Source organism: Anser anser (genome assembly GCF_964211835.1).
Source record: "Anser anser genome assembly, chromosome: 21".
Lineage (NCBI taxonomy): Eukaryota > Metazoa > Chordata > Aves > Anseriformes > Anatidae > Anser > Anser anser.
Window position 1 is genome coordinate 1,064,996 of NC_139742.1, and position 16,847 is coordinate 1,081,842.

Consider the following 16,847-nt stretch of genomic DNA (forward strand, 5'->3'; position numbering starts at 1 on the left):
CTCAGTTCCTCAGATCTGCAGACACAGGCCTGTCATTTCCCACCCCTTTGCATCCCTCTGGATGGGATCGCACACCCTGCAGAAAAAGATTCTCCCCTGACATGTCCCTGCAAAGCACCTAGAACAGCACTTCCAGAAGACAACATAGGCAAGACTAGAGTGCAAAGACCTCTGTACAGTAGGTCTGTGGCTCCAGATCACCTACCAGGGGATGGCACACTTGCAGTGGTATCTCTGGCCAGCAAGCTGCTCCACTTTGCGGATTCTTTCTGCTTGGATCTGATATAAGGTCTTGCCACTGGGCAATCCCACATTGTACATGCCCTTGGGATAGCTCACTCCCAGGCGTGTTCCCTGTCCTCCAGCCAGGAGCAGCACTGCCACTTTGTTCTGTGAGATCTGATGCAAACCTGAACAGGAGAAAGAAGCCAAAGGAAACATAATAATCACAAAGACAGTCAACATCCTGTGCCCTTCTTCTGAGCCTTTCTACAGAGCTCAGGCAACAGCCAGAAGCTGACAGTTCAATGCCCACTACTGGCAGTTCAGAGAGAAATACTGTCCTGGTTCCAGTTAGGACAGAGTTAAGTAGCTCATAGTAGCTGGTAGGGTGCTATGTTTTGGATTAGGATGAGAAGAGCGCTGATAACATGCTGATGTTTTAATTGTTGCAGAGCAGTGTTTACACCAGGCCAAGGACTTTTTCGGCTTCTTGCTCTGTCCTGCCAGCGAGCAGGCTGGGGGTGCAGCAGGAGCTGGGAGGGGACAGACCCAGGACAGCTGACCCAAACTGGCCAAAGGGGTATTCCATACCATCTGACGTCATGCTAAACAATATATAGGGGTGGCTGGCCGGGGTGGGGGGGCCGGCTGCTCGGGAATAGGCTGGGCATCGGTCAGCGGGTGGTGAGCAATTGCATTGTGCATCACTTGTTTTCTTACACATTATTATTGTTAATACTATTACCATTATCACTATTATTATTATTATTGTTATTATTATTTTCCTGTCTTAATAAACTGTCTTTATCTCAACTCACAGGCTTCACTTTCCCGTTTCTCTCCCCCATCCCAGAGAGGGAGGGGGGAGGGTGAGCGAACGGCTGTGTGGTGTTTAGCTGCCAGCCGGGTTAAACCACAACAGTCTTTTTGGCGCCCAACGTGGGGCCCGAAGGGTTGAGATATCGACAAATCTGACCAGAGTGTGTTAAACTAAAATTGGTATAAGTATTGGACCTGCTTAATAGTTGCTAGTCACGATGTTGATTGCCTTAATCTCCAGTCTGCTGTACCTGTATTCCAAATTACAGTCTGATTGTAAACCCGCTCTACCAAGTAACCCGTAAGAAGAATGCTTTTGAATGGGGCCCTGAGCAACGACAAGCCTTTGAACAAATTAAGCAGGAAATAGTTCATGCAGTAGCCCTCGGGCCAGTCCGAACAGGACCAGATGTAAAGAATGTGCTCTACACCGCAGCCGGAGAGAATGGTCCCACCTGGAGCCTCTGGCAGAAAGAACCTGGGGAAACTCGAGGTCGACCCCTGGGGTTTTGGAGTCGGGGATACAGAGGATCTGAAGCCCGCTATACTCCAACTGAAAAGGAGATATTGGCAGCATATGAAGGAGTTCGATCTGCTTCGGAAGTGGTCGGTACTGAAGCGCAGCTCCTCCTGGCACCCCGACTGCCGGTACTAGGCTGGATGTTCAAAGGAAGGGTCCCCTCTACGCATCATGCAACTGATGCTACATGGAGCAAGTGGGTTGCACTGATTACTCAGCGGGCTCGAATAGGAAACCCCAGTCGCCCAGGAATCTTGGAGGTGATTATGGACTGGCCAGAAGGCAAATACTTTGGGATATCACCAGAGGAGGAGGTGGTTCGTGCTGAAGAAGCCCCCCTGTACAACAAGCTACCAGAAAATGAGAAGAAATATGCCTTGTTCACTGACGGGTCCTGTCGTATTGTGGGAAAGCATCGGAGATGGAAAGCTGCTGTATGGAGTCCTACACGACGAGTTGCAGAAGCTGCTGAGGGAGAAGGTGAATCGAGTCAGTTTGCAGAAGTAAAAGCCATTCAGCTGGCTTTAGATATTGCTGAACGAGAAAAGTGGCCAGTTCTCTATCTCTATACTGATTCATGGATGGTAGCAAACGCCCTGTGGGGGTGGTTACAGCAATGGAAGCAGAACAACTGGCAGCGCAGGGGCAAGCCCATCTGGGCTGCGGCATTGTGGCAAGATATTGCTGCCCGGGTAGAGAACCTGGTTGTAAAGGTACGCCATGCAGATGCTCATGTGCCCAAGAATCGGGCTACTGAAGAACACCAAAACAACCAGCAGGTGGATCAGGCTGCTAAGATTGAAGTGGCTCAGGTGGACCTGGACTGGCAACATAAAGGTGAATTATTTATAGCCCGATGGGCCCATGACACCTCAGGCCATCAAGGTAGAGATGCAACCTACAGATGGGCTCGTGATCGAGGGGTGGACCTGACCATGGACACTATAGCACAGGTTATTCATGACTGTGAAACATGTGCTGCAATCAAGCAAGCCAAACGGTCAAAACCTCTTTGGTATGGAGGACGATGGCTGAAATATAAATATGGAGAGGCCTGGCAGATTGATTACATCACACTCCCTCAAACCCGCAACGGCAAGCGCCACGTACTTACAATGGTGGAAGCAACCACCGGATGGCTGGAAACATATCCTGTGCCCCATGCCACCGCCCGGAACACTATCTTGGGCCTTGAAAAGCAAGTCTTATGGCGACATGGCACCCCAGAGAGAATTGAGTCAGACAACGGGACTCATTTCCGAAACAACCTTATAGACACTTGGGCCAAAGAACATGGTATTGAGTGGGTGTATCACATCCCCTATCATGCACCAGCCTCTGGAAAAGTTGAACGATACAATGGACTGTTGAAGACTACACTGAAAGCAATGGGTGCTGGGACATTCAAAAATTGGGATACACATTTGGCAAAGGCCACCTGGTTAGTCAATACCAGGGGATCTGCCAACCGAGCTGGACCTGCCCAATCAAACCTGTTACGCACTGTAGAAGGGGATAAAGTTCCTGTAGTGCACGTAAGAAACATGCTGGGTAAAACAGTCTGGGCTACTCCTGCCTCAGGAAAAGGCAAACCCATTCGTGGAATTGCTTTTGCTCAGGGACCTGGATGCACTTGGTGGGTAATGCAAAAGAATGGGGAGGTCCGGTGTGTACCTCAAGGGGATTTGATACTGGGTGAGAATAGCCCATGAGTTGAATTGTAGTATGTTAATTATTATATAATAATGTATGTCATCACTACCATGATTGCTATATATCATAGATGAAAATGGTGATTAATTAGAATGTATTGGACAGAGTGTAACCTGAGCATGACATAAATGGTATGGAATAAGGGGTGGATATCTGTCCTGGTTCCAGTTAGGACAGAGTTAAGTAGCTCATAGTAGCTGGTAGGGTGCTATGTTTTGGATTAGGATGAGAAGAGCGCTGATAACATGCTGATGTTTTAATTGTTGCAGAGCAGTGTTTACACCAGGCCAAGGACTTTTCGGCTTCTTGCTCTGTCCTGCCAGCGAGCAGGCTGGGGGTGCAGCAGGAGCTGGGAGGGGACAGACCCAGGACAGCTGACCCAAACTGGCCAAAGGGGTATTCCATACCATCTGACGTCATGCTAAACAATATATAGGGGTGGCTGGCCGGGGTGGGGGGGCCGGCTGCTCGGGAATAGGCTGGGCATCGGTCAGCGGGTGGTGAGCAATTGCATTGTGCATCACTTGTTTTCTTACACATTATTATTGTTAATACTATTACCATTATCACTATTATTATTATTATTGTTATTATTATTTTCCTGTCTTAATAAACTGTCTTTATCTCAACTCACAGGCTTCACTTTCCCGTTTCTCTCCCCCATCCCAGAGAGGGAGGGGGGAGGGTGAGCGAACGGCTGTGTGGTGTTTAGCTGCCAGCCGGGTTAAACCACAACAAATACAATGCTGCATGCAACATTTAAAAAAAAATTAAAAAAAATCATTTCACCTCTCGCTGATAGATCCATTTCCTCATCTAAAGCAGCAGATGGTTTAACAACAAGAAACAGCTGTGAATTGCAGCTTAGGATGTTCAAATTGGCCATTAGAATAGAAACTAATTACTGGAAAGTGGTGCAGCACTGGAAAAGATGTCCAGAGAGGTGGGGGACATCCATCCCTTGAGGTTTTCAAGAGTTAGATAAAGATAGCTGACCTCACCTAGGGCTGGGTGTGGTTCTGTTCAAAGTAAGGGGGTCCTTCAACACCAACATTTCTACATCCCAAAGAAACAGCTTCATCATCTTCAGTAAAGCATGAAGATTTTTGGAAGCTACCTCAATCAGCTACTTGTACTTGTGCTCCAGCTTCTGTTTGCCTGCAGTGACTAATAGTAACACAGCAAATTTGGCAGAAGCCACAACTCCCACAATCTAATTAAAAACCATATCATTTCTCCTGACAAGCCAGGAATGTCCAGACCTTGGGGCAGAATCATACAGCTCATTCATACACTTTGTTCCCTGCTTTTTCTCAAATCATCACCACAGCAACCACTAGGCTCAAATCCAACAAAGTATTTTCCTTAGGGGACACTCTACATTCCTCTGGGGTACAGTGAGCTCTGGGACTGCCCAGGTCAAAAGCGACACCTCTTCTGCTGTACAGTAGCAATCACAGCCTTTGGCAACCTAATTCAAGAAGTATCCTGACCGTTGCTGAGCCTGCCAATGCCCCCCACAGTACAGGAGCCCATGCTTCACCACAACCTCCAAGCAGAAGACAAACGCTCAAACTTTAACTTCAGCAGGGACTAAAAGATTCCTGACTTGGACTGAAAGACACAGGGACCAAAAATACTGAATTAGAAGGAAACCAGGATTGTTTTTATGCTCACCTTTAAATAATTGGCTGCTTAAATGAGCAGTAAGAAGGAAAACACCAATTGCTGATGTAACAACCTGACTCTGTTTTAGTTTTGTTCAAAAACCTAGCCTTCAGCAATAAAAACACAGATGTAAGTTATCCCTGACATTGTAATAACACTATTGATTTCCCCACGCTTACAGGTTTCAGCCAGACCACAGCAGGAACACCGTGTTTCTACCTAAATATACTGTTTCTCAAAATGCTCTTAATGCCTGGTTAGGCACAATGAAGGGAGCCAGTTACACAGCATTGCCATTGCTTTGCTGCAGGACAGGGCTTTGAATTCACAGGATCACAAAATGTTGGCTGGAAGGGACCTCTAAAGGTAGCCCAGCCTCGTGCACCAGGTAAGATTAGAAGAGCTTTCTAGAAGGAAACCAGCACCGAGGGTCTTGGACTTGGGATTTCAAACTTTCAGGAGGTTCCTGAGTAGATGAGAAAGCTCGAATGGGTTTAAACTTAAAATTAAAAAGGCACAGATGACAGTACTGGCTGAGCTGTATGGTGAGACACCTAGCTCTACTAGCTCTACTAGCTCTACTACGGCAAGCTCCAAAGTTTCAGTTCTGTAACTCCGATGAAATTAAAATAAACCTAACTTTATGCAACAAACCACAAACAACGGTTCTGTTACAGAACTTCCTACTGCAAGAGACTTAACAAAGCACAGGGCTGGGGGTCTAAAGTGTAAGTTATGCCACTACTATTTGCTAGAGTCCTTGGCACACCAGTTGCTGCTGAGTCCTTGGTTGCAGGCTCCAACCTGCCTGCAACACCGACTCTCATTGCACAGGCAGCCAGGACACAGGGCTAGTGTCTGGTTCATTTGCAGACACAGGTCTCCATGCGGGCCCAGCGAGGCCCTCTCCAGCACACAGCACCATGGAGTGCCGTGGGAAGGACCTGAGAGAAGGGGCTGCAAGACGATGCTTCCAGGGTGGTGGCTGCCTCTCCATTGGCACCCTGTGCTAAGGGTGTCCTCCGAGGAGAAGAGAGGCAGCAAATTCAAGTGCAAGAGAAGCTGCAGAAGGGAAGCATCAGCAAGAGGATCGAGAAGTTTTGCACACAATCCTTGGTTGCTGGAGTGCTACAGCCCTGGGAAACAAAAACCTCCGGAAAAGCTTCTTTCCTACTAGTCCCCTCTCTCATTTCCCTTCTCCCTCTGCTCACCTCTTCATATAGACACACACTCAAAGTGACAGCCACTTCAGCACTTGGTTAACTGTTGGTGTTCAACTCCCAGCCAGCTTTTGTGTCCACAAGTCTGCCAGAATCCGGCCCACCATCATCTTCACTTGTTCCTGTGCCTTGGAGGAAAAGCCACAGGATGAGATGCCTCACACAGCCCCTGCTGTATGAGGCAAACCTACAAAACAACTCGCAGGGATGGAACGGTGAGCAATTAAATGCCTGTCGAAGGGTCAGCAGCAATGACTAAGTTACCAACGGGGAGAGAAAGGAAAAGCAACTGTGGTTAGAAACCAAAGTTAAACTCTTCAGTATGAGTCACTGTTGTGGCAGCCACCCCCCTTTTCTGATGCAGGGAACAGAGAGAAAAGTCACAGCTGTAAATGAAGCAGTGTTACCATGAGTGAAGATGCAATTGCACACATCCTGCTTATTGCCCTCCCCTGCTTTACCTCAGGAAAAGGAAAAACAACCTTTACAGTCTTGCCAAGTTCAGGCAGCATGGTATCTGATTCACTATGCAGGGAAAAGCCTCTCCCCTGGTCAGTTTATCTCTGAACAGATTTAATCTTGGCTTCTCCGCACTAACAATAAGCCTCTCATGAAACAAGACAAATAGCAGCATCTGAGCAAAGAAAATCCCTCAGCCATTAGCACTGGCAAAAGCGGACTTGCTATCACTCCCACGATCAAGAGCCACAGTGAACGAGTCACTCTCCAATGATTCCCAGACACATTAAAAATCCACAGCAGATGGTCATGGGCCCAGACACCTAGCAATGCAAAGGGCATCACCATGCCACAGTCACCCATGACAACACAAGTGCCACTGAAAAGCAGAACAAGACCCTTACAGGGGCCAGTATGCCCAGCAAGCACATCCTACTGAACCGAGCAGAGGGAGAAGCTGAAATATATACATCACCATCCAGATGGCTCCAGCTACTTGCTCCTCTGGATGCAACCAAGTACCTGACTTGTTCATAGCTGCACCGGTTGTGCCACATCAGTCCCCGACTGTACTTGTTTGGAAGCTCAGTTATGAGTCACTGGGCAGGTGCAGGTTCATAGCTTCCATCCCAGGCCAATCTTGACATCTCTCCCCTATGCTCCAAATCCAAGTATTCATTAGTGTTCATCCTTACAGAAGCTGGAAGCAAGGACAGGAAGCCTGGGAGGAATACTGAGAAACAGTCCAAGTAGGCAAGGATCGGGTTAGAAAAGCTAAAGCCCTGATAGAATTAAATCTGGAGAGGGATGTCAAGGGCAACCAGAAAGGTTTCAACAGGTACATTGTTGATAAAAGGAAGACTAGGGAAAATGTGGGCCTTCTCCTGAAGGAAATGGGAGACCTGGTTACCTAGGATATGGAGAAGAATGAGATACTCCACAACTCTTTTGTCTCAGTCTTCACTGGCAAGTGCTCTAGCCACACCACTCAAGTTGCAGAAGACAAAGGCAGAGACTGAGAAAATTAAGAACTGCCCAATGTAGGAGATGATCAGGTTCAAGACCACCTAAGGAACCTAAAGGTGCACAAGTCCATGGAATCTGATGAGATGCACCTAAGAGTCCTGAGGGAACTGGCAGATGAACCTGGTAAAGCACGATCCATCATATTTGAGAAGTTGTGGCAGTCCAGCGTTCCCATGGTCTGGAAAAGAGGAAACATAATCCCCATTTTTATAAATGGAAAAAAGGAAAACCTGGGGAACTACAGGCCAGTCAGTCTCACCTCTATGCCAGGCAAGATCATGGAGCAGATCCTTCTGGAAACTATGATAAGGAACATGGAAAAAAAGGTGATTGGTGACATCCAACACAGCTTCACTAAAGGCAAATCATGCCTGACAAATCTGTTGGCCTTCTCCAATGGGGTTACAGAGCTGGTGGATAAGGAAAGAGCAACTGGTGTTGTCTATGTGGACTTGTGCAAAGTATTTGGCACTGTCCCACACGATATCCTCGTCTCCAAACTGAAGAGATGTGGATTTGATGGATGGGTCACTTGGTGGGTAAGGAATTGGCTAGATGGTTGCACTTCAAGAGTTGGGGTCAATGATTCGATACCCAAGCGGAAAACAATTATGAGCGATGTTCCTTAGGGATCAGCACTGGGATTGGAGCTGTTTGACATCTTTGCTGGTGACATGGACAGTGAAATTGAGTGCACCGTCAGCAAGTTGACTGATGACACCAAGCTGTGTGGTGTGGTCGATGCTGGAGGGAAGGGATGCCATCCAGAGGGACCTACCTGGACAGACTTGAGAGGTGGGCCTGTGCGAACCTCAGGAAGTTCAACAAGACCAAATGCAAGGTCCTGCACCTGGGCCGGGGCAATCCCAAGCACTAATACAGACTGGGTGGAGAATGGAGTCAAAGCAGCACTGAGGAGAAGGACCTGGGGGTGCTGGTGGATGAGAAGCTCAACAGAAGCCGGTAATGTGTGCTTGCAACCCAGAAAGCCAACCATATCCTGGGCTGCATCGAAAGAAGCATGGCCAGCAGGGTGAGGGAAGGGATTCTTCCCCTCTACTCTGCTTTCATGAGACTCCACCTGGAGCACTGTGTTCAGCTCTGGGGCCCCCAGCACAAGAAGGAGATGGACCTGTTGGAGTCCAGAGGAGGCCACAAGGATGATCAAGGGGCTGGAGCACCTCTCCTGTGAAGACAGGCTGAGGGAGTTGGGGGTTGTTCAGACTGGAGAAGAGAAGCCTCCAGGGAGACCTTACAGAGGCCTTCCAGTACCTAAAGGGGACTACAGAAAAGCTGGGGAGGGACTCTTTATCAGGGAGTGTAGAGATAGGACAAGGAATAATAGCTTTAAACTGAAAGAGGGTAGGTTTAGGTTAGATGTTAGGAAGAAATTCTTTGCCATGAGGGTGGTGAGGCCCTGGAACAGGCTGCCCAGAGAAATTGTGGATGCCCCATCCCTGGAAGTGCTCAAGGACAGGTTGGATGGGACTGTGGGCAGCCTGCTCTAGTGGAGGTGTTCCTGCTCATGGCAGGAGGGGTGGAACTAGATGGTCTTTAAGTTCCTTTCCCAGGTGAACCATTCTGTGATTCTATGATTATCTAACCTTGTGTTACTGCGGGGCTGGTGCAGATGGAACTTCTCCATTTGGTCTCGTGTATGTGAGCAAGACAGCCCTGAAATGCCTGGTACCTGGCTCCTTCCACTGAACTTCACACAGAAGTTTCCAGTGGGGGAAAAAAAATACATGAGGGAAAAACTTACAGGGAAAAAAATAATCTAAAAAAGTTCCCATGAGACACTTATGAACCAGTTTCGTTTCAAAAGGGTAATAAAATCATTTTAAAATCCCTAAATAATTCAGAACTGAAGTTGGCTAAGCTGAAGTATTTCACACTGATTTAAAACAAAGCTGCCTAAAGACTGAAATCAGGACTTGCTGGTCTTTTTGCTGGTCAACTCTTTGGAGTTGAACTCCAAAGCAACACTTCCAATATTTTGATTCATCCACTAATCCGCATCCATCCCTTACCCAGCTCCGTCCTTGCAGCATTACCTGCTCCTGTAACAGCATCTATCAAGCTCACGCATACACATGCACACTCTGGTCCTGACACAAAAAGGCCACATCACCTCCTCCCAAGTGCCACTTGTCTCAAAGGACAGGTTTAGGCATAGTAACAGACTGCAAACAGCGGGCATCTTTCATATGAAGCCTAGCATTAACACTGTTAATAGGCCCCCATGAGGGCCCATTTTGTCAAGCAACATCCATCAGGAGGAGCTGCAATCCCTGGCCATGACTCAAAGGTACCAGAGCGCCACTCCACTTAAAGCAGGATGCCTCAGATAAGACACAGTTCACCTAAGTTTTCCACACAGTGACTAGAGGACGGAAACTGCCTAGTGGTTATTGAGCCTCTCGCACTGACCTCCCCAGTGTGGCCTCGCTGCATGGAATGCAGGTGGAACTCTGAAACTCAGACCTAAACAGGATGAACCCCACTCCAAAGCAATACCACTAATAAAATCAACAGTTCCATTTTCTTTTTCACTTCCCAGAATCCAACAGACTGACTAGGCAGATAACCCAGGACTCCTAGCAGGTGGGCACGCTGCAGGACTTGCTGAAACCATCACTGCTCCTACCACCACCATGAGAAATTCTGCCCTCCTTTCCAGCAGAAGCAGGGTCACTGTACTCCTAGAAGAGGTCCAACAGCTTCTAGGGCTGTGTGAACAGCCCTCCCTGATGGCAAGCATGTCAGGATGGGACAGATCTTCCCATCATTTATGGCATTCACAGTATTTACAGTGCAACCCTACAACTACTGGAGAGTTTTTCAAGTTCCTGATTTTAGGTTGCCATGAAAATAAATATCCCCCGAAGGTTTAGTAAGTACTTCTGCTCTCACTACCTAGCTGCAAAAATACTAGCATTCATAACAACAACAAAAAATAGTAACTGACGCATCTTGCTGCATATTCCTGCAGGAAATTGAAATATTTATCACACTTAAAAAAAAAAATAGTAAGTCTAGCTTATCTTCTGCAGCACGTGAAATACCAGAAGCTGAACCAAACGAAAAAAAAGGAAGATGCGCTGGCTGTCAGATATCTGCAGTAAGTCTTAGTTTGCATATAAAGCAAAAACAAAAATAGATTTTGCAGGAAGAACAGATTGATCTTGCAAGAACAGATTGAATTCTCCTGCTGAACAGATGCATCAGCCTGATTATAACAACAGTAAGCAAGAAAAGAATAAATCAGGAAAAAAAAAATCCAGAGTAGTCAAATAACCAGAGCAGCTCATCAAAGCCTGACGAAATGGCAACTATACTGTGGCCCATGCCCTAGACTAGGATTTTATTAATAAAACATTTACAGAATCTAAAAGTGTCTGTACTTTATTTATATCCTCATCTGCCTAGAAAGCAAACTTCATGTTTGTGTTTAAGATCCAGAAAGCAAATCTGTCTGAGCTAAGTTTTATCATCTCACAGACAATAACAGATCCCCCTTTTTTTTTTTTTTTTTAACAGTTTAAAAATATCTTGGATGTTCCCAAGAATAGCTTCTGAGTTGCTTGGCTCTTTTAACAAACTTTTTAATCACAAAAATGGGAAGGGGAAAGGACAAGAAATTAATTTCAGCTGTTCAGTCTTTATTTGAAGATGACGTGCTTGCTGCACATGGGAGCTGCTGGGAATTCAGATGCCCGCTTACAAAGCACAGATGAGCTCAGTTTAGGGGTGGTAGCAATCCCCTGAAGCAAATGGTAACATCAGAGACATGCAACCTCTGGGACATCCAGCAACAAGCTGAGATGTCTAGAAAGGCATGCACGAGGGCCTGATCGGAACCAGAGCCTGTTCTGCTCATGTCCCAGCTCAACACCAGGAACAGTTCACTTTAACGAAAAAACTCTTTGGAGCCTGAGTCCTCCCAGGGTTGCACAAACCCAGGGAATCCTGTGCCGATACCACTAGCTCCCCCAGGGAACACTGAATGGGGGCTCATCAGTGCTTCCTCCCTGGGGAGAGGTAACTTCTGTGCACCAGTCTCCATTGCAACACTGCTGGGGTTCAGCACTACAAAGTCTCACTCCCAGGGAATAAAACTGAGGGCTGATTCTCACCTGTAGCATTAAACTGGATCATAAAAACAAAGTAAAGTGATATTTAAGAACTGCATCCCCCTCTCCTGGTAGAAATTAGAAGTGGTCTCTACGCCAGATGGGCATCGGGGCAATCTGGATTTCAGGGTCAAGTGACGTTTGCGTGGTCCCCGTCACAGAGGGCCTTCTGAATTCTTGCTCTGGCAAGAACTGCTTGCAGGAAGCAAGGTCAGTCCCACGGACTTTGCCTTGTTTGCTGCTGACAGTGGCACAAGTCAGGCATGCCAGAACCTCTCTGTCCCGGAGCTGAAGATGAAGGACCTTGCTGTCCAGTTTAGTAAAGTTGTTTAACTGTGCAGCCCTAACCTAGATCATCTGACCCTAAAATTCATGCATTTCCTCCTCAAAGCAACATCCTCAAGCCTGAGGCAGTAAGCACCACCCTAGCAGCTTCACTCCCAAATCCTACCAGGCATTCCTGAGCAGCTGCTCCCACTCTGCTCAGCTCACTGAAGCTCTATGCAGTAGAAAGGCTGGGTGGGAGATGTAAGCAACGTTGCTGGAAAGCCTGGTTGGACACAAATTCTTGCCTCCACTGTCATGAGAACCTACCTCTTCGCTTACCAGAAACCAGCCCTAGACACTGGGCTGTGGTTAGGCCCAGCCCCAGTTTGTTGAACAGAAGAAAGTCGTTGTGGAAGGTGATGAACCCAGATCAGCCAAGACTCCAGCAGTGCAAGGATGATGCTCACACTGCATTAAACCAGACACCCAGCTGCTCAGGCCAGCAGGCCACCACAGCCTCACCACCACAAGACAGGACCAGGCACACATGGCCCATGTCACCAATGTTAATCTGTTCAAGGACCAGAGCAAGTGGCAGGCTGGCCATGATCCTCTACCTACAAGCGGAGACGCCACCCTGAACATCTTCAGCAATGGAGCTGCCCTGACAGACATTTCCTCGTGCTCCCTCCTTTACCACTCAGCCCCATCTGCGAAGTCTGACACATCTGAAAAGCTCTTCTGTTCTATAATTGTGTCACTTCCATGTTTGCTTTTTTGATTTTGTTTGGAAATTTTTACTCCTCTGCCCACACATCCTCACCTCTTCACTGGCAGGTCTAGGTCAAGACTGTACAGACACTTGCCAGACTTTAGGATATTACTCTGGCCACAGCTGTTTTTTCTCTTGCTTTCTTTCAATTTTGTATATATTTACTTATTTAACAGTGTTATTTTATAAAGAAGCAGAGCGAGGCCACTGTACCTTTGAAAAGAAACAGAATAGAGAGCACACTGAAAAAAGCACAGGATGTGTATGTAATACACATATGATGGGGAACTGGGAAGCGCAGCACCCCACTCCACACAGCCTAGGTCTAGGTACCACCTCTCCCATCAACCCCACCTTTCAAACACTCACGAGGTGACCAAGGAAAGCTGCCAATATCCACCAGGCTCCAAAAAATGAGGAAGGTGGTTTGGCACCACATGCAGTCCCCAACAACTCACTGGGTATGCCAGCTGGATCAGCCTAGCCATCCATGCGAAGTCTGCTGTGCGGGTGAAGGCACCTGTCCACTTGCCAGGCCCGCCTCAGGCTCAGCAGCCATGGAGGGATGATGCAGGAACTGCCACGCACGTGAAGTCAGGGGATGCTTTGATAGCAGAGCTGTCCCCCAGACAGCACTCCTCCAATGTGTTTCCCCATCCACCTGCCTTGTCTGACCAGGTATTTTCCTTCCCTGGGCTTCTCCTACCGCTACCCACTTCTCTGCCCAGCTCTCAGATCTCATCTTCTTCCTGTGCTACAGTGACGCAGTTTAAAGATCACTCTGCTCCAGCCTCTGCTGTAACAGGAGACCAACTTCATGCCAGCAAGGTGCCCATGAGACCACCCGCATGCCTGGGTGCAACTTCCCGGGTAAGCAGCAGCACAGACCCTGCTCCACCTATCACCAGGGACTTCACCTCTTCCTGCGAGACGCAGTGCTATTCCATGTCTTGCCCACCACACGGCTCTCCAGCCACTGCTGCTGTGTTGAACAGCTGGAAATGAAAGTTAAACATGCTGGCCCCAAACACCTCAACAACCTTCGCCAGGGATCTGACTGCCTGTGTTCAGGGCTTGGTCTAACAAGATATGGTCTTAACTCCAAACCAGAGTCCCCACACTGTCACGGAGGTCATTGCCCTACCTGCCCCGACATCATACTCGGCTGCCACTCTTCTTCGCCCTGCTGCTGACACCACACACCATGGCAAAACCCCGCCGGTACAAAATGCAGTGCCATCATCCAGGCTGCCGGATGTCACCCCAACCACGATGCCGCAGGACACTGCTCTCTGCCCTGGGGATCCCGCTGGCAACAGACCTGAGCTCTCCATCAGCCATTTCCAGGGTGCCACAGGAAGGCAGCTGCCCTCCCAAACATGCCGCGTTACACAGCCCTTCCTGATATTACCAGGAAGACAAGCCAGCCTCACGCAAGGAGCATGACGGCCCACGGCTAGATCCAGTCAGTTTGGGAGATTTTCACAGGCACCACACCACACTCCGGTTTTAAGATAACCCTCTCTATTTTTGGCTTTCAGTTGTGCAAGCGGTGTGCTCAGGAATCTGATGACACCCCGAACAGCCGCCCTCAGACAAACACCTTTGCTTCCTGCCAGCCTCAGCAGCGCCTGCGGACTCCGCAGCCTGATGAAAAAGCAGAGGCTTTAGAGAGAACGTTTTTCCACGGGGACGAGCCAGCAGCTCGCTGCGGTCGCTCCGGGCTCTGCGACCGCGGGAACGCGCTGCCGTCCTCCCCCGGGCTGCGCCCCAGCCTCCCGCCGGCACCGGCGCGGCCGCAGCACCGCACCCAGGGAGGCGCTGCCCGGCCCGCAGCAGCGGGAGGCGCCTCCGGGCCGAGCCCCCTCAGCACAGGGCGGGGCACGGGGAGGGCGCGGGCCCGCGGGGCCGGGCCGGCGGCAGGGGCCCCGCCGGGGGCGGGGAGGCCGGCGGCGAGGGCCCGGCCCCGCGCTCGGCGTGAGGCAAGGGGGCAGCGACCCCGGCCCGCCCCGCCCCGCTCACCTTCCGCCTCCCAGCGCTCCAGCGCGGCCGGGCCGCTGCAGCGGGCGCTGCCCAGCAGCTCGGCGGGCAGCGGCTCCATGCGGCCGTCCAGGAGTTCCAGCGGCCCCGGCTGGCGGGCGGAGGCCGCCGCCAGCCGACAGTGCTCGCCCAGGCCGGGCGGCAGCGCCGCCAGCAGCGCCCCGCGCTGCGCCGGGCCCAGCTGGGCCCAGAAGCGCAGCAGGTGCTCCTGCCCGGCCCGCGCCAGCCGCGCCCGCACCTCCTCGGGCGGCCCCATCCCAGCCTCTGCCGACCGGCGGCGGCGGCCTCGGGAGGCGGCGGGGCGGAGCGGGGCCGGGCCTGCCCCTGTCCCGCCGCCGGGCCTGCCCCTGTCCCGCCGCCGGGCCTGCCCCTGTCCCGCCGCCGCTCCGCCCCGGGCGACTCTCGCTCTCGCCGCCCCGTCCTGCGCCCCGGCGGGGCTTGCTGTCGGCTTTTTTTTCCCGTTTCCTCTGCCCTGCGAGGCCGGCTGCGTTCGGCCAGCAGCCTTTCCCACCCCTCCTCGGGCCAGCGTTGCCCGTGCTCTGCAGGCGCCCGCCAGGCTAGAATACGCTTCTGCAGCGCTTTGTGCGTACGGAAGTGCTTCGGCTGCTCAGATATATCTGATGGGGATACCAGAGGTGCTCGCGCTGGGAACTTCATACTTAAGAAACTCGGAAGGATTACATCCGCTCATGCATCAGAAAGCTCGTGGAGTTAATTTCAGCACCTTACGCGGCTGGGTGGGTCCTGCTCCATCCAGCTGTGATGCTCGTCAGGGGTCAGATTCCCTCAGCTCCCAAGTGCAGCGCCTGATCAGAGACTGAACCAGCAGTGAGGAAGCGCTGAGACAGAGAAATGCAAAGAAGGCCGAGCCGGTCACGAGGTGCCGGATGACACACAGTGAGGTGTAGATATGGATGCTTAGGGACATGGTTTAGTGGTAGACTTGGCAGTGACAGGTTAACGGTTGTATCTGATGATCTTAGAGGTCTTTTCCAACCTAAATGATTCCGTGATTTTATGAGGTGGCTTCTTCTGCCACGCACACTTGGGCCACGGGCTGCCAACAAAGAGGGCAACACAATGGCCTAAACTCCTGTCCTCAAAACCCCACTGCTTTCGCTGTTGGGCGACCTGGTCACTAATATCCTCTTGCAGCCATCAGCCTGTCTCTGTAGCTGGGCAGAACAAGACCAGAAGACATACAGACAGCTGCTTGGACATGGCTACCTCCCTGTGTGTGGCTGGAGCTGGGGAGCTGGACCCCATCTGGATGAGACAGCCAGGTTAGGAAGAAGCCCTGCTAGTTGTCATACCTTCTGCTTCACAGTCTGTTTTCCTACAATGTCTCAGTGGAGGACTCAGCAGAACTACTATGTGGACACAGGCCTAGGGTTTTAAAAACTCCTAGCTCTGATCCCTGCTGCTCCCATTTACACAAAGCTCCTCCTGCTGTGGTTGTATTCACTGTCTGCCTGGTATGTGAATGGGTGTAGTCCCACAATGGGTGTCCTTCCACACACATGGTGCCTGCATAAACATTGACCCTTACAAACACATAGTTATCAGAAAAGGCTTTCTCAGATACGACTTTCGAATTCCACCCTGTGTTTTTTTTTTCCTGCAGAACTTGGTGCAGCCCTTGCTGCATAGGCTTGGAGAAACTCCAGCATGCAGCCATGACATACCAGACAGGACAACGTGAGAAAGCAGGATGTAGGTAAGACTGGGCCAAACAAAATGCAAACATGCACAAGGAACAGGAAGTTCATTGTCAAAAAAAGCTCCATTTTAGCTGCCAGCTCAGGCCCTGGTTCCCAAACTAGCCATAGTGGGAGCCAGTGGAAATACAGATTCTTGCTCTGCTGACCTAAGCACGTTCCAGACTAAGGAGATACACTCCTCTGCCCCCCAGCTGCTTGTTTTAGCTCCCCACCCACTGCCCTTCTCTCAGCCGTCGTGACAGCCTGAGAGCCGCCAGCCAGCAACCA

The 16,847-nt window shown here is 50.2% G+C and overlaps 1 protein-coding gene across 1 annotated transcript in view; it reads right to left on the minus strand.

Annotated features, from left to right (window-relative positions):
* Positions 1–15,175, minus strand: part of UAP1L1 (UDP-N-acetylglucosamine pyrophosphorylase 1 like 1) — a 30,236-nt gene extending 15,061 nt beyond the window's left edge. The window contains exons 1-2 of the mRNA XM_083807317.1: positions 14,842–15,175; positions 206–410 (exon numbers count right to left, since the gene is read on the minus strand). Of these exons, the coding sequence (XP_083663443.1) occupies positions 206–410; positions 14,842–15,115 (479 nt within the window). The 5' untranslated portion in view covers positions 15,116–15,175. The remainder of the gene's footprint in view (positions 1–205; positions 411–14,841) is intronic.
* Between the last annotated feature and the right edge of the window lie 1,672 nt (positions 15,176–16,847).